Consider the following 24734-nt stretch of genomic DNA (forward strand, 5'->3'; position numbering starts at 1 on the left):
TTTTCCGTGAAAATATATGGAACAGACAAAATACTAATTAACACAAAGGATATTAAATAATGTATGCTTTCATATTTATAAATAATAATAGTTAAGTAGCATGTAACATTACTTAAAATCTGGCCACACCGGAATTCAGTTGTCAAAAAGTACTTGTGCGTTATGGTAGGAGTTATGTTTGTTGTATCAATTTGTGTGTCAATTATTAATTAACCCTTGTTAAAATGGCCTGTTGATTATTAAAAAGCAGAGCTTAGTTCAGAAACAATCGATGTTAAGTGCATTTAGTGTGTGAATCATGGCAACTGGTGGCGAGGATCTATGGCGCGAGTGCGCGGGTTGGCTTACTAGATGTGGATTATTACGGCCTGACCATAAGGCGAATTGGGATACGAGCACTATACATGATTTGGCTTATACTTTGCGTGATGGTGTCTTGCTATGTAACCTTCTGAATGTCCTGCACTCTGGCTGTATAGACATGAAGGACGTTAACCAGCGCCCCCAGATGGCCCAGGTACTTCGACCTTCATTTTAATTTACATTTAGCCGCCAAAACCTGCAAAAATCACATATTGCTGACAGTTAAATTAGCTAATTTGAAATGCCTACATACAATATTTCTCAACATATTTGTCCTAAGTAATTAGAATAATTACCATTGTTTTAGACTTTTGCAATGAATTTAAAGTAGCAAGTACATTAGATTACATCAGCATGAGAAAATGTATGTCTAAACATTCATATTATAATAATTAAATATAGCCCTATTTCAGTTAGTAGTAATAGTATCATCCCATTTAACCCTAGTCTCTAAAGTCAATAAAGTAGTAAAACTATTGTTTAGTAGTCATTGATAAAATATTATCAATGCCTGCTGTTTGTTATTTAAATAATTTATAAGAATATATTACTTTTAATTTTACTAGCTAAATCTCATGAGTCAAAGCAGAATTTTAGATCGGAACAGAAGATGTAGATAAATATCTTGTAGTCAGGGCAACATCTTGAATATTTGACATTACTTCAAATATTAACAATTCCTTATTATTTAATTAAACCATGTAGTGGGATATTGTAATTATAATTTAGTGAGAAATTATGTTAATAATAATATTTTGATGATTCATATCTTTGACTATAACAGAATGATATATAATGGTAATGTAGTATAAGTACAATTTGTTACATTATAACCTATTTATATTATTCTTTATAGTTATATAAAAGATAGATAATTTACTAAAACACCCAGTATCTTTTCTAGGTAGAGATAATAATACCTGCTTTATTTAAGTGGGTTGTAGTAAGAATCATATTGAGTGAGCCATTTTGTGTCTTGCTGAAAGAAGTTGATTATGAAATATTACTATTATGTTAAATAAATCTGCATAACCTATTTTTCTATAACCCTGCACTTTTTAATTTAAAGTGCCATATATCTTAGTTCATCTCCTCTATCTTACTTTAAATTACATAAACAAAGTAAAGCCATGAAAGTAGTGATTATTTTTAACAGTTAGAATTAGACAAATCTAAAACTGTCATATCCTGCTTATGTGTAAATAAAGTCTTGAAATAAGAAAAAACATATTTTTCTTATATACTTAAAAGAAGTTCAGAAGTTATTCATCAACACTAGAAACATTAAACAATTATCATAACTAGCTAATTATATAATAAATAAAGTGGAATGTAAAAAGATAAACATTTTCGCAAAATATAATCTGATAGCTTTTATCTGAGAACTCTTCAAGCAACAATACACCCATTTTTCTTGAAAGTGACAAGGCTAAATGGATATATGATATCTCAATAACACATTTTTCTTTGAAGTCAACCTTTAAATAGAAATGATACCTAAGTGTATTACAAACTCGTCATCTCTTGTTAATTTTCCTAGTAAGGTATTTTAAAAATCTAATTTAGAAATCAAATCTGATGGTCCACCTTGTTCATATTATGTCTTCTATAATTTATAGAAAAAATCATCTAAAACCATGTGCAATACTTTGTTTATCAAGAAGAACAATAGAACTCGAAAGTTTTTGTATGTACACGCTAATCTCCGAAACGACAAAACCGATTCTTTCGCTGCTTTTACAAATAGATGGCATTTTTATTGCTAATATAACATTTAGCGGACCAAACCATACGCAGCAACTAGTTATTATGCTTCACACTGTATGTTGTATCTGTTTAACTAACTAAAGTTGCGACAACGTAAATTTAATAAAATAAATCGACGTTATTTATCTTCATTATTTTTCAGTTTCTGTGCATGAGAAACATAAAGGTATTCCTAAGGACGTGCCACGAAGTTTTTGAATTACGTGAGACGGATCTGTTTGACCCATCCATGCTATTTGATCTCTCAAACTTCCACCGAGTACTCTGCACTCTTGCCAAACTCAGTCAGTGTCCAAAGGCCTTGGCTAAAAGTATAAAGTAAGTTATTAATTATTCTTTTATTAATAATAAGCTCGGCACGGCACCTATATCACGATTTATAACTAGTTTACGCGGTGCATGACAGCAAAGCTCCGAGGCAGTAAATTCTTCAGACTTTATTGTATTAGTGGGTGTAATAACCTACCTTATAATTTAATTAGTGTAACTGTACACGTAGACAACTGTAAAATGTATAGTGCTGATAACTGAAACCGCATACCTACAATTTGCAAAGTATTCTGATTGTTTTTTTTATAATAACGTAAATATTTCATAGTATAAGTTAGGATAGGGTATCATGATTACATTTCAAACAAACTTACAAAAACCTCTTTCAGACCATTCTCGGCAAACAGAACACAATCAGAAGAGGATATTTATAAAGATCTACAATCTGTGTAAGTAATTTTATTTTTAAATCTCAATTTATTAAAATGAGTTAAACTATATATATTTATTAGTGCGAACCAATCCCTGGATATTCCGCCCTCGTACGAGACGGTCCAACCGCAGGCTTCGGAGGTGCCCTGGGTACAATTCACCATACCCAGCAGTAATTGTGAAGAGAGGGTTGAGGAGATATATGAGGATCTATGTTATGTCAAGTTGAACTCGGAAGTACCTGAGGTGGCGATCTTATTAATCTATGCAAATCGTTTAGTTTTAACAATAAACGACAAATAGAGCGAGGTACATTTGTACATTAAGCTCTTACGTAATTAACAAAATAATATTCGTTATTATTGACTATTGTTCTAACAGAGGTGAAACAGCTGTTTAGTGTTACGTATAGTTTCTGGAAACGCAAAAATATATTTCTCTATATTAAGACGATACGCAATAACAAAGTTTTTAAATTTATGTATTCTAAACTGTTGATATTTATGTTGAACACAGTTTCATAATATAATTATACTGACACAGGTATTTTTTTACTTAAAATCTTATACATTGTAGTGCGTGTAGTACACTAGTCTAATGAATAGACACATTTTCATTTTTATTATACATATATGAAAATTTTGTTCGGTCAAAATAATAACCAACAGTGCCAGTGTTCATCCTGTTTGGGTGTTTAAGTCGATTGTTGGAACTAAACGATTTTGCATAGATATTTAATCGCTTGAAGCTCAGCTTGGTAGTGCTAAGCTTGGTGATGTTCAGTTTTGCGTGATGCACATAGATTTAATAAGTGTGAGTAGTTATGTACTACTAGAGATGAAAACACTGTTTTTTTATGATTTTTCCAAGAGAACTAAAATCCGACTTAAAAAGGGATAATTTTTAATTTTGCTGTTAGGTTGCTTGTTTATTTCACCTATTTGTTTAATTTAATAAATTTCAACACCGTACGAGCCGTATGAATGTCAAAATTGAATCAACATCACCTTGATGGCTGGAAGTCTTCCACGGTCCCTTTCCCAAGGCATTTTTTTTGCGAACTAGCGAACTGTGGAATCTATTACCGGTCTTCCCTGAGAGGTACGACCTCCATCTCTTCAAATGAGTTTCATAAAAGGGCCGGCAACGCACCTACTAAAAATGGGTGTCTATGGGCTGCGATGACTGCCCTTTTCGGGTGTCACGCAGGCTCGTTTGCTCCCCTATTATATAAAAAAAAACCAAACTTCACATTCACGTGAGTTTAAGTCAAAGGAAATTACTGATTTTTAATATATACTTTTACAAATGTTCCATGTAAGATAACCATAGTATGTACGCAGTTACGTCTGCTTTAATGATTGATTACTTAAGACTGACGTTAGATAATAAAACTTTTCAATGGCGACGTGCAATTCGTAAAATATTGTTAATGAGAAATAAGTTCTTTAAATATAAATTCGGTCGAAGTGTGATTATAGCCTTCTCTAATATATCACAAAAACATAGTTTTCATATCGAACCAGTTTTGACCAGTTCATGCAAACCCACTCTCCAGCTAGTTTTCGTTCGTATTCGTATAAATTATCCTTGACATGTAGTCTATTAATTTTGTAAATTGGACTATAAAATTTGCCAAAAGACCTTGTATGTGAATGACAGTGCGATTCGCATCGATGGTTACATTGGATTTAATATACGGAAGACAATTATGTATTTTTTGCGCGTATACTAGTTTCCAATTTTTTATAGAACACATTCTGACATGTTGGATTGTAAGCATTGCTCTATTGGCTATGTAGGATTACATTTGATCTTCGAAACATTAACACATATTAACATTATTGGACAAACGTTTATAATTGATTTTAAAGTTTGAACCGTCGAAATATACACAAAGTAGATTATCAAGAAAACTTTATTAAAAAATGTATTATGTTCGCATGGATATATCGCAGAGATTATCACGAAGCGTCTAGCGGATACGCGGGAACTTATGGGCAGGCGGCCCCAATCTAAAAGGAAATACAGTACCTACAAGCCTTCCGTCCTAGTATGGTTGTCATTTGCAGAATATATTCGATTTTTAAACTAAACATTGGAATCCATCCATTATGAAAGGATAGTGTGCATACAATGCGAGCATAATATAGATATTTCCGAACCAGAGAGACGTAGACCTTTAAAATTAGCATACAAATGAAAAACACTTATTACACATGTCTTGACTATGGGCAATGTGGTCTCCTACCATCAGATGTCTGGCGTTTTACCGTTTCTTTAGAAATTCTATTGGGAAATCTACGAATATTCTATTTAATTAGTAATTGAATGTCACATTATGTATTGTTTGATTCTAAATAATATAGCGAAACTACTGATATTGCCCGCTTATGAATTATATTAATAAATATTCTTTAAAAATAAAAGGTGTCAACCCTATTATAAGTTACAACTTACTGTGCGCCCACGTCGCAGTCGTGCCCGATTTGACGATAAAACCTGACCCAAATGTATCCACAAAGGAATAAATACAAAGGCGTCGTAAAATGCTGTAAAGTCATGCTCACATGAATGAGCCCCATTAACACATTATTGAACTTGATCGTGTCCCCGACTTCGTCTGTACATTGCTTATATTAGAACATTAAAAAAAAATAACGCGATGATACTATTTTGAATTTATTTTCGTAGTTTATATGTCAGTTTATTAATAAAAATAATACTAATTACAACTACAACAACTGGTTATTTTACTCGGTCTGAAGATAATACTATACATTCACTTTTAAGTCGTTTTTAAAAGACATCAAAGTACGTACTGAGTATAGTAATGCGTGTATTAAAATTAAATACTGTTTATATCGGATTTAATTGTTAACATTTACTTCCAGCCCTGTCTATATACTTGATGTTACTCCGAGAATTTTGGATTTGATGTATCTTTATTTAAGGGAACCGTCCATTATTTGTCATCTAATAATCCGATAAAAACAGTATATGATATTTATATGGGCGTACAGTGGAGCGGGCGGTGCGTCGACTCGCGAGGTGAATGAGTACGCGAGCTACTGTGCCCGAATCCACGACGAAGAGATCTACCACGACCTGTGCGTCGTCAAGGGGCCCGAGCCGCTCGCACCTCCCATCGTTTTCACTGCAGTGCGTGTGTTTTGTTTTTTTTTTTTGCTATAGCGGAAGTAATGACAATTCTAATTATGTTAACATACAAATTGTAACACATATTGAGTGTAATAATGCTATTGGTTAATCAATTAAGAAGTAACGAGTATAATAACAGTAGAAACGGGATCAATTGATGCATAAAATTTCGAATAAAAATCAAAAGAAAATAAGTAAAAACGCAGCACGCATACATAGAATTATTTATACGCTCATTACTTCCGCTATCTTTTTTTTTTACGTCAACTAGTTGTTTGCCGTAATGTTAGCATTGCATAGAATGGTATTTCGCTAATTGCTTATCTGTGATCCATAGATTAGGTATAACCATAGATTAGAAATCGTCATAAATATTTATTTATTGCAGCTAGCGTCGTCCTCGCACAGTTTAGAGAAACGGGATTATGTTATACGCGAGTTGGTTGATACTGAGTGCAATTATGTGGACGTGTTGAGCAAAATAATTAAGTATTTCCTGAGACCACTTATGCCGTACTTGAAGCCGCAAGATATGCAAGTAATATTCTTCGGCGTTAAGGTGAGTGGAGTGTAGTTGTGATTTATAGGTCATATAATCTTGTATACCTCCTTCATTTATATTCAGTGATATTGACGTGGTCATATAGTAGCTACTATATATTGATTTTAGAGTCGCAGTTTTAATTATTGGTATCAGACAATTTAACGAAAGCCTGATCCCGGATTGCTGTATTCGAACATCAGATTTTTTCAGAAGATACATTCCATATATGCCTGCCGGAGTCTCCGTTCTAATCCATTGATGTATGCATAGTTAACGCAAAACGGTTCATAGATCTATTTCTATCAATCTATCTTTCTATATATAATAATAAAAATAAGCCTTTGTTTATCCACACCTTATTGACATATAATATACAAATAAAAATTATTAAAATTTTAAAAAAGATTAGGGATTCTAATTATATTTACACCTATAATAAATAGACCGACGAGATTAAAAGGATAGCTGCCACAACTTTGATGATGATGGCCAGAAATAACTTGCAGGAGACCTTTTCTCAGACGGGGGCCGAATCTTATTATGACATAATTTAAATATATTTTACATAATATCTTTTTATTTAGGATACGGTGCTTTTAAGATAAGACACGTTTAAATAAATTTATTATTATTACAGGATCTACACGAAATTCACACAGGCCTTCTCCGTCAACTGCGTTTGGCCACGGAAATGTGTGTGCCAGGCAGTGGTGCGCCGAGGCTTGCTGATGTTTTCCTTGCGTGGCGGGAAAAGTTGCTGCTATATGGGGATTATTGCTCAAATCTCACAACGGCGCAGGATACCCTGAAAACGCTGGATTCCAGGGACGGGACGTTTAGCAAACAACTTGCAGTAAGTGGTTTTTAAATCGAAAGTAGAGTAGCGTCAAGCCTATTACAATTTTTCCGAAACGCTTGTAAGACATCCTATGTATATTTTTATATATACTCAAAACCGTTTACGACGACATCGTTTAGAACAAACTAACAAAAGGGACCAAAATCAAATGTCCCGGCTGAATTCTATGTATTAGGTACTTAATAACAACGTCATCAGCTGTTACGACTGTCGGTTTTGACGACAAAATATGAGTAGTACCTTCGATGTCGTCATAACAGATTTTGACTGTATTATTTTTCTGTGCGTGTAATGAAAATCCAATACGACTGGAGCGAGTTGATGATTTTTTTTGTATGTTTAAGATTTAAAAATGGTTTAAATTTCTTTTTATTCAAGACGTATGTACCGGCCCTTATAAACCGACAAATAATTCACGAGAAATTCCATGAAGTCCTAATAATAATGAGAAATTAGATCACCTGATAAACGAGCTAGTACATCTATAGTTGATCACACTTTGAAATCGATTTTCGTTAAGTTTTTATAATGTAATAGTTTTGTTTATTATCTATTCGTGTGTGTTGTTCGCCTATAAGTGCTTGGCAATTAAAAATTGGTTTTATTTTCTTTTACCAATGTCTCAGTGTGCCGAATGTTGTTAAGCTTCTATAAATACATTTTACAATAAAGAAATAAAATATGTATCCAAATTATATATTAATTAATTTATCTTAAGCATCGTTATGGCTTGCATGTTTAATTGTTTATATTTTTGTTGCATATGCAGGAAAAAAAGTATTCAAGTTATGGCAGAATATAGTCTGTAATAATATACACCTCTTTGTATCCATCTGTAGAAATGTCAAAAAGAACACAGCGACGGTCGTATACAGTTACGAGATATATTGTCAGTGCCGATGCAGAGGATACTCAAGTACCATCTGCTTTTGGACAAACTTGTGCAGGAGACACAGCCGGTATGTATAAGAGATCATCATTCCAGAAGTATTTAGGACTTTAAAGAGCAGTGCAAAAAAGTATTGGCTTAGAGGCTGATACGACCGTCGTCCCTGAGGTCGTAAATTCGAATACCGACTTGGCCAAAGGACTTTCTAAGTGCGCTGTTAAGACTCGCTGGTGTTGTAAGGAACGTGAGAAACCTGGCATATCTTAGACTCTGAAGAAAGTCGACGGCATGTGTCAGCTCAGAAAGGTCAAAGTCAAAGTCAAAAATCATTTATTCATATAGGTAACACAATGTACACTTATGAACGTCAAAACAAAAGAAATATACATTAAATGCTTCTAATTTTACATTTACTGCCAGTTCTCAAATCAAGGGCGTAGAACGGAAGAGAAGAACTGTCAATAAACTCTCCACCACTCTTTTTAATCGCCAAGTTTTTTTTGTATTACACAACGTTTGTAAGGAGCGGCAACCATAACACCATGTTCCACATAAGCAGGAGGCATGGTGAAATAGGAGCACGCACTTACATTCTCGTTGGAACAACACGCAAATACATAGTACGCAAAAAATAACTAACATCACCTCATACACGAATTCAAGTACGATCAGTCACCACAAGTAGCACCCGTTCATGAGTATCACGCATGGCCAGCTCCCTCGCCAAATTTTAAGGAGAGAGACTGAGCTGATCTACTTGCATATTAAAAGTAACTATGATCACAAAAAAACAGAATCTGAGGGCTTGCATGGTTGCCCCACAAGATTTTTACACTAACGCACTAAGATTTTCATAAATTATGTTCAAATTTAGTGAAGTGAAATGCAATATGTACATTACTTATTGTTGTGGTATTTTGATAGTTTTTTTTTATTATTTTCTTTATTTTGAACAAATCAAATCAAATGAATGGTAAAATACGTCTTCGAAAATAAATCCTAGATGTGAGGTTATATAAAAATTACAGAATCACGAAGAATTCCGTGGACTAGAACGAGCGAAGGAAGCAATGGTAGACGTTGCACAATACATCAACGAGGTGAAGAGAGATAGCGAAGTGCTTGCTTTGTTGGCTAAAGTTCAGGTAATATTAGCTTGGTTAATGTGCCCGAAAGCAGTGTTGGCTTTGTGCCTTCATTCTCATCCCCAGGTCATATATCCCCGGCTATGCACGATAGGACTTTTCTGTCTTTTTTCGCATTAAACACTCACTCGTATAGTAAAGGTAAACATCGTAAGGATACCGGCTTATGTTAGATCTAAAAAGTCGACGTTGTGACTTGCCTATTAGATTGACAAGTGATCATGAAACTGATTGTTAATTTTGTATGCGCACTTATAATTCTTATTTACAAAAATAATGATTACAATCGAACTATTATGACGTGACTGTGTTAACAACATTGTTGAAGTAGTCTTTGAACGTTGTTTTTTTACTGTCACGTGTTTTAATTATTAAAAAAAAAATCAACATTCGATATTGAAAAAAGATTTATCAAAGAAAATAAAATACTATCTTTCTCTAAATCGGGTCTTTGGGGCCTTTCAAGTCTTTCGTAAGCAGATTTGCTGCAATCTATCCCCTTGTCAGTAAAACTAAGCAAAGCTCTCAATAATAATGACATACGTATACGTATTATTGTAATTGTATTGTAATTATTTTTCGTATAAATCCTCGAAAATGCATTGCGTTTTCGAGCATAGACGGATGACGAAAGATTTACGGGTCATATGTGTAAAAAAGTAAATGTTAACGTAATTACTAAATAAGAAAATCAAAGACCAATCAAATCAATCAATCACTTTGACTTCTTCAAATAATTTGTGCGCGGCTTCGGCAAGATAAGTAAAGTCGCTCGATGAGTATTGCGTGTAGTTGTGTGTTTGATTTAATGATAAGCTAAAAATAATAATAGACTGCGATCCAGAAACTAACCCCGAATATACAATGTTCTATTTATTACAAACTATATTATTACTATTTAATTTTCTTTTTAAATATTTATTGAATATGTGCTTTAAATTATTATTTTCATAGGAGAGTATAATAGACTGGGACGGAGCGGAGCTAGGGGCGGGTGGAGCGTTACTAGCGGCGTACGGACGATTATTATTAGACGGAGAACTCAAGGTCAAGGCGCACGAAGACCAGAAGCAGCGACTGCGATATGTCTTTGTGTTCGATAAGCTTATGCTCCTGTGTAAGCCCGTTAAGGTATTATCAAATGGAGCTTATTTCTATATCACCCATCTTGTTTTAATTTAAATGAAGGAGTTCAGATCTAACTGGATGCCAAGTTCTATAAAACTATTTATAAACATACCTCTTATAAATCTTTATTGCGTCTATAGTTGGTATCATGTACCTTCCTAAATGTTTCATGGGTTTTAACTTAAATTTATTGATTAAAATCACAAGCCGAGTTGGCCCAGTGGCTTCAGCGTGCGACTCCCATCCCTGAAGTAGTAGGTTTGATTCCCGACAGTGCACCAAAAGATTTTCTTTCTATGTGCGCGGTTAACAGTCGCTCGAACGGTGCAGGACAACATCGTGAGCAAATTAGCTGGCCTTAGACCCAAATGGTCGAACGAGTGTATCAGGCACAGGAGGCTGATCACCTACTTGCCTATTAGATTGTAAAATAATCACGAAACGGATACGGAAACTTGAGGCCCAGACCTAAAAAGGTTATAGTGCCACTGATTTCGTTAATTGGCTTTTAGGTCAAGAAAACGAGAATAAAGTTACCCATGGAACGCCTGCCTTTGACTTACTTGACATATTTGTTTTAGGAAAATCAATACTCATACCGCGTAGGTATACGATTAGCTGAATACCGTGTTGAGGAAGGCTGTGGGCGAAGAACTTTACGGACTGATTCGCGATGGGCCTCGCAGTTTTATCTTGTACGTCGGACAAAGGAAACGACGTTTACATTATACGCTAGAACGGATGAATGTCGACGGAAATGGCTGAAGACGATACAGGATGCTATGTGAGTACTACTCCCTGCTGTTTTAGTGTGTATTGTTAAAAAAATAGTGTATTGTTGAAAGCTATTATAGGGTATATATAATGCATACAAATTTATATACTAGAAACTATTTTTTTTATATTTTAACGCATCTTTTGCGAATGGGTGGGTAGAGACGGATCTCACTATACCTTATCCTACCTATTTATATACTTTAATATATAAATGAAAACAGAATATTAACAATGTGTGTCACGTCCTTAAAAACAATTAGTATTATTATACAATACTGAATAATGTTCTTATCAATACACAATGATTAATATTTTTAAGTTGCTCGCCTGAGAAAAATAAATAACACGCTGTATATAATAAAAAACGTTGTGTTTTTATTTATCTAAGAAACCTACATCGTACATGACCTCTCCAGAAACCTGTAATATTTAGAAACAACTGGGACCTGTTTGTTTACTACAATAACTAATACATACATTTACGAAAGACCTATTGAGTCTAAATACACCATCATCGAATATGATTCCATTTTAACAATATCATTTTTAGTTCAAATTATAACTTGAATTTTTAAATACAGTTAAAAGGCCCTTGAGTTAATGAGTGAGCGTTTAAGCTTTCTAAGGTCACGCGTAATTGGATTGAAATTGTATAATATGATTTCGGTGAAATTTCATAAATTCTTTTTAGTGACAACTTAGAACCTCCGGGATGTCGAAATACAAATCACAAGTTTGTCCTTCACACATTTGAAAAACCAGCCACTTGTCACCATTGCTCCAAGTTTCTTAAGGGCCGAATATTTCAGGTAAGGATTCAAAAGTCTGCGTTTTATTGTTTGATTATTAATTATTCACACTTTATGTACCTACAATATAAAAACGATTTAAAGAATGTCAAAAAATAATTACACAGTGCAAAAAGCGGCTTCATCGTCTATTAAACAATAATCAGGCGTTACTAATTATAAAAAAATAAATAAAAATAAATGTGAGGACTTGCAAAACTGAGAAACTTATAATACAAGAAATTATTTACAGAACAAATAAGTAAATGTAAAAAAAAACATTGTTAACAACACCGAGTTAGTCAAGAATCTAAAAACTGAATATTTTGTTTGATATAGGTTAAAAGACGGTAAAGTTTTTTTGTTTTACCTTCCCTTACTGAAGTGTTTTGGTTAATGTCGTTTAGAATCATAATTAAACCCAATCAGAATTTTTTGAACAAAGGAAGTGTACATAATATACTTAATACTTTTTATAATAAAAAATTGAAACACATCATTCGCAGGGTTACCAGTGTTCCGTATGCAGCGCATGCGCACACAAGGATTGTATCGCGTTATCTGGGCGATGCGGCGGAGGCCTGTCGGTGGCGCCACCTCTGCCGCCGCACAGCCAACAGCCCGATCACGCCTTGCATTATTACATGTGGTAAAATTTTATGACGTTTTATTGCTATTTAAAAAAAGATTTTCCATATATACAGGGTGTCCCAAAAGTCGACGTCAAGTCGAAATTTTCTCATAGGTAATGCCACACCAGTTAGCAGAAAAATTAAAAAGAAATTAAGTCATGTATTTTTGAAGTTATGGAAATTTTCCTTTTATTCCAGAAAATGTACACCATGAGATAGTTTTTTCATTCCTGTTGTTACAAATATTTACTTTTTGCCAATTTTTTCTCTAACGTCATCCCGAATAGTGCTTTATGTAACCTATGATCCTAAACCCTGTGCCGATCACTCCAACTTGTAGGAAAATGTCATTTTATACCGTACCAAGTTTTCAAAATTAATTTTTCGCACTAGTTCAACTGATCGTCCTGAAAAAAAATGTACTTTTTTTTTAATTTTTCTGATATCTGGTGTGGCATTACCTATGAGAAAATTTCGACTTGACGTCGACTTTTGGGACACCCTGTATATATAGATTTTTTAATCGTTAAATTCTGAGATGTCCAGCGTTTTTCTTGATAGATAGTCTGAACAGATGTCTGTGTAAAAGTTATGCGTTAAAATGACAAAATCTCGCTAGTTTACAATATCGCGAGATAGATTTTTATATACCTTTTCATACAATTTTACGGTGACATATAAAGGGTAACCAGACATTATTATGCTTACGCTCATTTTTCCACATCTGTAAATGTCAGACGCAGCAACGTCAAGGCTTCGTTTGGCCTCATTGCTTCGTAAAATTTAGTATACAGTGTAAACTCTATATAATGCACATTCTAGGGACTGTGCATATTTTGTCGTTAAATGGAAAGAAGGAAAATCTTTATTAGAAAAAGTTTATTTCAGAATAGTGTTAGTATAGTAATTGCATAGAAAAATAATTTTTATTTGAAGGCCATTGCGTATAGTCTGTTATTTTCGTCTGACGTCTTTTGCTGTACCAAGAATATATGTGGTATTTTTTTACTTTTTTTATTCATATCTTGCGATGTTGAGGCATCTTCGTGATAAAGAAATACTTTTCCAATAACTTGGGCTAGGACAATAAAGCGACAAAAGAACGAACACAGTTTTAACTAACTAACAACTTGAAAAGTACTTTTCATTATTATCTTCTCGTCATTATTGAGGGTGGGTGAAATTCTATGTAAAGTGAATCGCTGTATGGAAGAGCAGCTAAACCAACCAAAGACGAGTGATTTCGACGCTTTAGGGGGTTTGTCGTCAAATCGAGCGACGTTACTTTCTTAGTTTGTATAAAATAATACAAACTCACTTAGTGTGTATTTATTTTAAGTTTTTAATATTTTTTTCTTATATAATTTTATATCTGTCCAAGTAAGAAGTGTTGTGGTATATATTTTACTGTTTTTCATCTTTCTCTACATAGGTACGTGGGCGAAATGGGTCGAGAGACAGCCACAGACCGCCTTGAGCGCCGCGTGGACGGGACCTTTCTTCTTCGAGTCAGGCCTAGAGCACCGCCACACCCTTCCAACGACACGCATTATGCCCTCTCACTCAAGTAAGATAAAAAACAACTAAACATGAAAAATAAATACCTTTTTCAATCAATTATAACAAACTTCTCGATTGTTTAGTCAAGTATTTGCAGAAATTTGGCTAAGTTCAAAAGTATTACGGTTTAATTCAAAGTACTACAGCTAGCTTTACCCATATTACGTTTCGTGTAATTTCAGTAGTTATAGTGCCGTAATAATTTTATGACGATCATGTTATATTGTTTTATAAATGCTTCAAATTTTATTATATTGTAAAGTTACTCCTAGTGTATATTTTCTGTTCGTTTGTTTATTATAATGCTAGATTTGTATAGTTGTATCCTTTTTGTGAACAAGATATTTGCTAATAAATATATAGGTATATGATAGTATGTTAGTAATTATTTATTATTAGTAATGTAGTATGTAATTTAATGTTTATTTGTAATAGTTTTGTATTGCATATTAGATGACTGGTTCGACAAAAACGCGAATCGTTTTCATGATGCATATCATATTTACAACAAAAAAAGATCTATAAATTTTAAACAAGTTATAGTCCACAACTATGAGTTTCCTATTGAATTTTCCTTTGAACTAATAATCTAACTATGATTTGCAGGGCTGACAACACAGTGAAACACATGCGCGTCTGTCGAAAGCCAATAGACCAGGTACCGCACTACTTCCTCTCCGAGTCAAGATTCTTCCGGAGCGTTGTTGAACTCGTCACTTATTATGAACGGGTTAGTCTCGCTGAGAACTTCGTAGGGTGAGTATTTTTTTCATTAATTGAGCTTAATAAATATGCAATTAATTTTAAAATCCTGTCAATACTTGGACGAGGACTTCACCTACGGAAGTTTTATTGCAAAATAATTAGGTAATATAAAAATAGGAAAAAAGATTGTGTAATTATTTTCTTTAAAAAATATACATGTATATAATAGGATTAAGTTTACAGTTACAGTAGTTCTTTTGCAAGAATTAGAAAGGATTTTTTATTTAATTTATTTATATGTTATACTTGATTGTACAAATCGTCAAAACCTAACAGTCTCATTAACACATTTTCGTCTTATTTTATCATGCCCAAATCACATTCCTAAACCTTTTTTGAATGTAATATATTAAAAAAAGATACGTGTTTGATTTAAAACCCCTAAGAAATTTTATATTTTAGATGTTAGTAAAAAATAAATAAATCTTTAGACGTAAAAAAGCAGATTGGTCACACTACATAGCTTTTAGAAATGAAACACACCATGTATAGAAATAAAATTAATATAATTTTCAATGTTACAGATTAGATTCTAGTCTGAAATGGCCATTCCGTCGGGTTGTCGCCACAGTCATCCACGACTTCCGTCCCTTGGAGTCGAGTCAACTGTCACTGCGGCCCGGGGCCAAGGTTCTGGTTCTGAGTAAAGAGGGAGACAGCCGCGGATGGTGGAAAGGAAGGATACTAGACAAGGTAGTAGTACTCTACTTGCTACTAACACTACTAACGTAACGTTAACTTTGATGTAGTCTAATAAAGTACTATGGCATTCGTCCGTTTTATTTGTAGCTATTGAAATCGTTTCAATATATAGCAGTCATACAAGTTTTCTACCATTTTTGTAATTACGATGTCCAGTAAAATAAAATTGGTGACAATAAGTAGTGCTAATTATTTGAATTGAAACATTTGTCACTTGTCACTTCATTAATATTTTGAAGTGAAACTTCTTTAGGCGCATGAGGGTAAAATGTTAACGAATTAAACGTATAACAATATAATTAGCGTCATGAAGATGTGCGGCGTTTTTGTCGAAGAAAAGAGAGAGAGCGATTGAGACCGATTGAGAGAAAGTGAGAGTGATCGAGAAAAAATACACGCTGTTGGTTGATGTATTCGTTTAGTAGTTACGTATTAGAACTATATGATATTTTTTTATTTATTTATATTATCATTAGCACGTAGTGTGTAAACAGTGTGAATATAGATATACAAATACATTTAGTGATCATATACTGGTACATGATCATCTGTTACTGCTTTTACCTTAGTAATAATTAATTTAGAAAGAAGATTCACTTCTGACATGTGTACGCATTTTTTATTTTATTTTTTGTCTTTCCCGATAAATATCAGTATGCCTCTTTAGGTGTATAGCAAGGAAATCCTGGAGGGAGAAAACGAACGTCGTTTCGTACTGATTGGTCAACTCGCATTCCATCACACGGGATCTATCTCCGTTTAGAGTTTTGACAAATTTCAATCAAACGGTACACGCGATTGGATAAGGCTGTTCTACCAATGCAAATTTACAGTAATAATAACCAACAAAGCCAAGCCAGGGCTGGCAAACGAGTTTCAGGGATCACATAGTAGAAATTTGCAAGAAAGCGTACAAAAGAATATGATTTGTGGGCAACGACGTTTTGTATCATTAACGCCATCCCAAGCTTGTACAAAGCATTGGTTAGACGTTTGTTTGAGTGTAATTCGTCTGTTTGGGCTCCGTATGAAACAAAATACTGTCTTATGTTGGAGCGCCTACAGAATAAATTTACACGGTTCCCTTATTACAGACAGTATCTATCCCTATTCTCCCTTAATGTATCCAACATTATTTGTCTTGGGGATTTTGAGGTACAATAAATAAGAAACAAGACGGGACTTACAGTTGGTCTACTATCTACCTAAATTCTTCCGGGGGTTGTGAGCAACTTAAAGGTTCTTTACACCTAGAATGTATCAATATGTACGACGATGAAGGACAATCGTTTGCAATACCAAGAGCCAGAACCAGTCTGTTGCACAGATCCCCATTAAGGGCCTATCCGGTCGCCATGCTTCAAAAAAGTACATTGTTTCTTTCCATTTTTTGTCATCGTTTCTTGAATTCGTGCTGGGATAGGGCTTAAACAAAGATTTATCACTATTTTGGTTACGTATGCTGTCTCTGACACTATCATTCACATATCATCTTTATATGTTTGTAGAGTTTACAGGAGCGATATTGTGTATCTTTTGCCGTTAATATTATATATTTGATTTTTCGATATTTATCGTATTTGTTGAGTACTGTAAGGATAGTGTTTTTTGTAAATAAATAAATATATGTTATACAAAATTTGAACAATTCTGTATTCACTATTTTCAAAAATATAGGTATATTATTCATAAACATAGTTTGATAGTTTATAATTTCTGTATCTCCAGGGTGACAACCGTTCAGGCTACTTCCCAAAGGACTGCGTGCTAGAGGAGCCCGAGTGTATCGGCGCACTTGACTGATGTCACTTGTGCGTCGCAGCGCGACGACACACCCTTGACAATCTCATCGAGGACCTGGTCTGAGGTCTGTATTTTAAGACATCTCAAGTTCTCACTTGAGTTTTGCCGGGTGCTGAGGATAGTCTAGTCACGAGGGAATTGAGATCGCCTCATACAAAGGGGAATAGTGCTGCGGGGCCAAATCCAATCGATTTGGACTTTTAAGGCTGAAGACATACATGACACATCAAAATTATTTTAAAATATTACCATATAGCAATTGAATATTTTTTTAATATGTAACAGAAATTTTGTGAATCGTTTGAATTTATTTCTAAATGATTTGTATACAAACATACAAATCTATTTAAAACTTTCTGTATACGCGAATCTATGTGGTCCTAATCGGTATTTGTGACAAAAAGGCTAATCCAGCTATAATGACGTTGAAATGACGATTTTACAGTTCACCAACTGTCACATATAAAGGAACGTCACTGTATAAAAAAGTCAATTTCAACGATTTTGTCCGACCGGCTATTTACTGATTGTCGCTATTTTAGATTTGTTTCTATCCTAAGTACCAACTAGATTAGCAAAATAAACAGAAAGGTGACAAATAATAATAAAAAATAAAATAAGTTTTCATTTAGTTCACAAGATCTTAGTAGAAATTGGGATTTTTTTTAATACATCAATTCTTAGTTTGGCAATAATTTGGGCTTCTACGATAACCACAAAATTATATCGTTTTGGTATTTAACTAGCTTTAATTGTAATTGGCATTGAAATGTAAACCCCTTTGATAGTCAGGAAGAGAAAATATTATTTACTTAAAACAACCATTTCCAGTATATAACTATTTAAAATCTTAGTAAATCCTTGTTAATAATTAATTAGTTAAATAATACTCGTAAATTTGAATACATAAGTGATGTTATGTGTCTTATATGTGAAGTTGTGAATAGCGGGTGAAATGCTTTAAGTGTAGATATAAAGTAAGTAGTTATAAGACGACATACAGCTCTCTCACTCATTTGACAGTTTTTACGGTAGAAAGGGACAAACGTATTTTTTTGAGTATAAATCGAAAATTTATGGCCGTAACTATAGCCTAATATTAATTTTAAGACGTGTCAATATAAGAGATTTCGATAATCCATACACATTTTAAGTGAGAGAGAATTTATGGAATTATCAAAGTAATCGTAATACATAAATTAATAATGTATGGCGACCCATATTACAAAACCATTCGCCTGAACTCATTATAATATATACTAAAAATTCTTGCATTGTCATGCTTAATAGTTTTCATAAGAGAAGAAATAATATTCTCATAGTAGAAATATTTTCTATTCATGTTAATAGAGTTTACAATTTGTATGTTAGAATCAAATATCACTGTTATTGCGTGATGAAATAGTTTATAATACAAATATTTATGGTAGATGACATATCGGCACTGAACCAATTAAAATCAATTTTCGTATCCAACTAATGATTGTTCGTAGGCACTTTCAGAGGCTCAATTTATCATTAATAAAACCTTTATGGTATTTTTTGTCTATGGACGTTAGTTGGATATGAAAATTTTCACTATTGCTATACCATTAAGCTAACAGTAGATAGTAGAGGCATTCGTCCAATAATAAATGTAGCTGTTTAATAAATGTTTCACGTACCAGTTGTTAGAGTATTTTTATGAAATCGTTGATCATAATTGAAAAAAAACATATAAAATGTTGTTGTCTTTGATATTCTACTTCAAAATGAGTGTTGAACGGTTTAAGGTCTCAATTGTTGTCTTTGGCGCACTTCTCTTGGTGCAAAATCTAGAATTTGTCTATTGTATAGAATCATATTTAAAATTATGACACCTTTCTCCATCGTATAAACAAATTTGTAATCGTATTTTATTTTATTTTTGAAGGCGTTGGGTAGTATACGTATGTGTGCGTACGAATTATGAAAGGCCGGCAACGCACCAGCTAATGGGTGTCCATAGGCTGCGGTAACTATGGCTGTTTTAGACTGAGCCAGAAGCGTTTGGTACAGATTACATATGTCTTTTAATAACTTAATTTGTCTGTATTAGTTTTTAAATAAATAGGCTATGAAGTTAATTCAACACACTTGTTGAAAGCAAACTAGGAATTGCTTGCACAATTTAAATCCTGAAAAAAATCAATGTGCTCAATTTTTTGCTTTTATTAATCTTGTTTACGCAATATTTTGCAAATGTTTCATATTAATGTGGGAATAGTGAGATAGAAGTGCCAAAGTGTTAATTGTCAACTGTCAATACAAAATTTTACTCATGTCAGTCACATTTTTTAAATCTAGGTGACTTATGACACATGTACCAATGCAAATAATGCAATTCACAGTCTTTAATTATAAATGTCTAGAAACTTTTTTATACGTTTTCCTAGCGGTGACGAATTTGACAATGTTGTAATCTAATTGTTCAAAGAACAGTTTTTAGACTTTCTTTAATATATTATGCAGTAATTTTATGTAGTCATTGGACTCGGGCTGCCCTCGTCTGGTGGAAACTTGTTTTTTAGTTATCTGAGCTCATATTACAAATAAAATCCCACCAATATTAATGTGTATTCACATTCCAATTATTATTAACAGATAGACACATTTATTTATAACTTTTTGTAAATAGCAATTTTAGTACAAATTGTATTTTTTTTATTTTTGTGCAAATTTTTCTCGAATATTTCTGGTGTTTCTAATGAAATTTCCATTTCGTTGTATTTATTTGTGCGTGTTATTTTTTATTAATGTCATACTGTGTGCTAGTTGAATCGAAATATATTTTTCATTAAAATATGTAGAATTCAAATTACATTAAGTATAGTAGAAATATATTTTTGCAATAAGGTGAAATGCAGCTTATTTATTAACTATTTTAAACAGAGTATATAGTCCCGCATACATTGTAATTTTGACAATAGCAAGTGGTAATGAGAATATTCAGTATAACAAATATTTTTGTAATGTTTCTTTGTACATAACATCAAAGTATATCATACTTAAAATAACGATTATATTTCTATTATTGCTTTTATACTTATTTTCTATATTTTGACAATTTAGACATTGATTATGAAAATAATCTATGGCAAATAACTTGCCATACTAATTACGATTTAAAAGTAAATTAATATGTCAAAGTTGTAAAATGTCTATTGTCAAGTGAGCTTTGCTTCTATTTGTATGAAATATATGTTTGTAGTATTTCATTTAATTAACCTAAAAAATAAATTTATAATTAATATGACATCTCATGTACTAATGAAAATATGTATTGGATTAGCTTATACGAATTTATGTAGTGTTGTGGATTAAATGGTTTTTAAATGTTCAAATTACTTTAGTTTGCGAATGTTGGTGCTATTTAATTTTGTGTTCAAGGCTTTTTATGTTACGTGCTGCCATAAGCCTCAAAATAATATCGTAAGAAAATATAGCAATTACACAAATAAGGCTAAACAAAAAACTTTACGTATTTGACACTGGGCGATTTTTTCATTCTCAATCTTTTTGACATAATATTTTCTGAGGTTTATGGCAACCCAAACGCACTGGTACAGACGTAGTGTTAAAATATTTTGATATTATTTATGTCTGTAAATATATAGTAAATGCATATCTCATTATGTAGTTAGGATATCTAAAATATAAATAAATGGTTGGAAATGGAACGTTTTTTATTCTAGTATATTAAAACACATACAACAGTTAATGTGTAATACAAGTGAAAGAGTACATCCATTCTAACAGGCTTTAGTTTAAACCAAAGACAATAAAAAAATATTATCTGTCAATATAATACAGAAGTAAATTACTATTACATATTTAGCATTAAAAATCCTAATTATACTTAAAGTTATTTAAGATCAGGCGTGCTACTACCTAAATACGTGCGTAGATCATTCATTGTGGATCTTATTAACTTAGCTGGTATCGTTGGACGGCTAAGTCGTTTATAGGCAGCGTATCTGTGACAACCCCCGAAACTATAGTAATAATTCCCGCCTTCACTTCCCTCGATCCATAACACATCTATTGGTGGAACTAAACCCTGGGCCTCTTCTTTCTGTGGATGAAATGTTTGATATAAAAATTATGTCCCTATCTATAAGAGATAAAGTACCCATAATGAAATTCTTTACACCAGTAGGATTTTTCTATTCATTTCTTTAAACAAATAAGTTGCCATTATCGTCACAATGCGGCAAGTGTTTACACATATATTACATACAAAACTACACTCTTACATATATAAAAAAACAACAAAAGGTACGATATTTAATAGTAAAAGATTAAAATATTTACATAGTTCCTACAATTAACTATTTACCTTAATACGGAGAGGTATTTCAATGAATTGTGCCCTTTTCAAAAGATTAGTTTGAGCTGAGGACACGTATAGTGACGGTCTATGTCGCCTCCTTATGTAACCATTTGGCACCCTAAGGCTTAGGCACAGGCGCCCTGCGGGATTGCTTTTCCCACGTATTAACTTTATGAGATACATCGCAAGCGCTATTTCTCGGCACAGTCTGTGCTAGTTATAGTCTACATTATTATTAGCCTATTTATTACTGTGTTTGATCGATTTCAACACACATATATAAACGTTAAGCAAGCGACTGAGTCGTAATTTATTATTGCTTAACTATTGCACTTAAATATTTAAATCACCGGGAATCTAAAATAGTACCATACCGATTAACACAGTAAGTAATATTGTATGGAAGACAACCTAAGTCAATTGATTTCGACGCTTTAGGGAGTTCGTCGTTAAATCTAGGTCCAAGATGGAGTTTACACTATATGTTTACAATAAACGAAAGATCATAAGAGGTAAAAAGTGTTTTAATCGGGTTGTCATGAGCATTGGCGAACCCGGTCAGATTTGAAGTGCTGTAACAGCGTTTAAAAATAACGAAATTTTAATCCTCTACAAATTTGTTATGGTAAATTTTTTTGATAGAAATCAAAAGAAAAAGTAATTAAGCAAAAAAGGTTTTTTTTTTAATTTTGGATTTATGATCAAAAGTCACATAGACATAATTGTAGGCAAAGCAATTTGCTACAAAATATATCGTCACAAAATTTTTGTACGATGGTACAAAGTGGTTGTGATAGTTTAGGAGATATAGCCAAATAGGTGTTTTCACCCCATTTTCGAGATGGCGGCCAACCCCATAAACTTGAATTTAAGCTTGTATTGACCCCCCCTCCAGATGTCCTATAAATAAAACTGCATCCTCAAAGAAATATTCAGTTTGGCCTTAAATTGTAACATTTCTATGGAGATTACCATGTCCAGTTAATGTCAAACTTCGAAGCGATTAATAATGTATCTATTTAAAAATTTAACTACAATAATTTTAGTAGGCGTGTCACATTAATTTACATCATATATATTATTCAATCGTTGAGCTGTTGTATTAACCTTTGGAGGTGAAGTAGACTTGCAAATAGCACCTATTGTTTATTTTGCAAAATGCAAGGTAATGAATAAAGTAATGTCTATAACAACAACGCAAAGTCATGATATGATATTCGTAAAAAGTAAATACGAATAAAATCTGCCTAAACGGTGTATATATATAAAAATATTATTTTACAATAAAAATGAAAAGGTTTACAAAATACAAAGTGATCCCAGCTGAAATGGAAATGGGCAGGCCATTTGCAAAGTATACAGATAAAAGATCGACCGCCGAAGCCACCCCGCTGGAGAGGACATCCAGAAAAAAGAGGCGAGCACAAAAGCCATGGACTGACAACATAGGAAAGGTTTCTGGGGAGAAATAGATGGATAAAAGCAAGAAACATCAAGCAGAACACATCCAAATGGAAATTTTAGGGGCTTTACCCAAAAGGAGTTCATACCCAAATGGGAACACGAAGTATTGAAAATAACAATAACTAACGTAAGTAGACTATGTGTATAATTACAAAACTAACACCCATTTCATATGGAATTTTTAATAGTATGGAATTAAAATGGCTTTATTAAAATGTTTTTATTTAAAGATATCAAGCAATAACTTTACCTGAATAGTTTCCATAAGTGACTCAACTTTCTTCTCATCTAATTCCGGCATAAATGGTCGCATTATGACTGACATCGGTACATCATGTACTTCCTCAACATACGCACTGTGTATACTCGTCATTCTTACAGGAACTAAATACAAAAATAAAATTAAGGAAAGCATATCTTGTAGTGACGACATACGTCTCGCATTTACGTTTGCTATTATATTACTGACTCATATTGTATAAACATTGTGTAAACAGTATTTTACAAATACAATATAATGAGTTTTCCGTGTCTATTATACGATAACATTATTATTTGAAAGCGAATGCTTATTGAAACCACTTGAAAATTAGATTAATTAAATACAATGTTCATGAATAGTATGGTACAAATATCGAATGCAACTTGAAATATTTAAATTTAGCGCCATTTATTTGGTTAAATTAATACTTTTTAATAAACTTGTTTGATAAATTTATAACGCGGTTAATATCAAAGTTTTTTTACGGTCAACTTATTCAACAAAAAACATGGAAAAAATAATAATTTGAATGTGTTACTTACTTCGAATATTTTTCACTATCACAGAATTTGTCAATACTTTAATCGATTTTATCATAACAATTTTAAGTTTTCAGGGCCACATTGATATCACCCGACTGGCGAGTAGCGTATTTACTTGTTGACTGAGTTATGACTATTTTACGAGACTGTAGTGTCGGTTTGAAGGTTAACTAATTCATTCACTTGAATTACGTCATAGCAAACGTAACGATACGGTCTAGTGGTTAATGGTCAACCCTCAATACTGAGGTTGTGCGTTGTAAGTCCTGGCTGAGTAATATATGGAATTTTCGTTCTATGTGTTCATTTTGCTCTTACAGTATAGGTAAACTTCTCGAGGAAACGAAATATCATATATCATCCTGGGTCTAGCATAAGAATGATCACTTAATGAAAACAGAAACCATAAAACTTGAGGCCTTGGATTGCGGCCTCATAGCGCATGAATATTTTTTTCTTATTCGTTGTTATAATGACGGTTATATTTTATATATGATGGCAATATGTGGCCAAAACACATAATTAATTC

General features: G+C 32.9%; 2 protein-coding genes across 3 annotated transcripts; one reads left to right on the forward strand and one right to left on the reverse strand.

Moving 5' to 3' along the window:
* Nucleotides 1-157: 157 nt before the first annotated feature.
* Nucleotides 158-21284, forward strand: LOC123718227 (protein vav). 2 transcript variants are annotated; one of them, XM_045674719.1, is made up of 16 exons: nucleotides 158-517; nucleotides 2273-2448; nucleotides 2790-2849; nucleotides 2913-3078; nucleotides 6383-6553; nucleotides 7176-7391; nucleotides 8237-8356; nucleotides 9315-9431; nucleotides 10386-10562; nucleotides 11141-11343; nucleotides 12028-12145; nucleotides 12631-12773; nucleotides 14189-14323; nucleotides 14923-15072; nucleotides 15606-15777; nucleotides 17512-21284. In XM_045674719.1, exons 1-16 carry the CDS (start codon nucleotides 299-301, stop codon nucleotides 17584-17586), a joined length of 2418 nt encoding a protein of 805 aa, XP_045530675.1. In that variant the 5' UTR covers nucleotides 158-298; the 3' UTR covers nucleotides 17587-21284. The 2 variants fall into 2 exon arrangements, with proteins under 2 accessions (XP_045530675.1, XP_045530702.1); XM_045674746.1 differs by lacking the exon at nucleotides 2913-3078 and adding an exon at nucleotides 5856-5994.
* On the reverse strand, nucleotides 21273-24348 carry LOC123718378 (putative sulfiredoxin). The gene is made up of 3 exons (XM_045674825.1): nucleotides 24206-24348; nucleotides 23652-23785; nucleotides 21273-21679 (listed from the first exon to the last, which is right to left on the reverse strand). Exons 1-3 carry the CDS (start codon nucleotides 24258-24260, stop codon nucleotides 21470-21472), a joined length of 399 nt encoding a protein of 132 aa, XP_045530781.1. The 5' UTR covers nucleotides 24261-24348; the 3' UTR covers nucleotides 21273-21469.
* Nucleotides 24349-24734: the final 386 nt, after the last annotated feature.

This window comes from Pieris brassicae, chromosome 1 (assembly GCF_905147105.1).
Source record: "Pieris brassicae chromosome 1, ilPieBrab1.1, whole genome shotgun sequence".
Taxonomy (NCBI): Eukaryota; Metazoa; Arthropoda; class Insecta; order Lepidoptera; family Pieridae; genus Pieris; species Pieris brassicae.

Excerpts from the sequence above, each read along its gene's own strand:
- LOC123718227 (XM_045674719.1), top strand. The coding sequence starts at position 299 with ATGGCAACTGGTGGCGAGGATCTATGGCGCGAGTGCGCGGGTTGGCTT. Across the intron at positions 3,079-6,382 it reads TGAACTCGGAAGTACCTGAG|CTAGCGTCGTCCTCGCACAG; the intron begins GTGGCGATCTTA and ends TATTTATTGCAG. Across the intron at positions 7,392-8,236 it reads CGTTTAGCAAACAACTTGCA|AAATGTCAAAAAGAACACAG; the intron begins GTAAGTGGTTTT and ends ATCCATCTGTAG.
- LOC123718378 (XM_045674825.1), bottom strand. The coding sequence starts at position 24,260 with ATGATAAAATCGATTAAAGTATTGACAAATTCTGTGATAGTGAAAAAT. Across the intron at positions 23,786-24,205 it reads GATAGTGAAAAATATTCGAA|TTCCTGTAAGAATGACGAGT; the intron begins GTAAGTAACACA and ends TTTTGTATTTAG. Across the intron at positions 21,680-23,651 it reads CACTTATGGAAACTATTCAG|AAAGAAGAGGCCCAGGGTTT; the intron begins GTAAAGTTATTG and ends TTTCATCCACAG.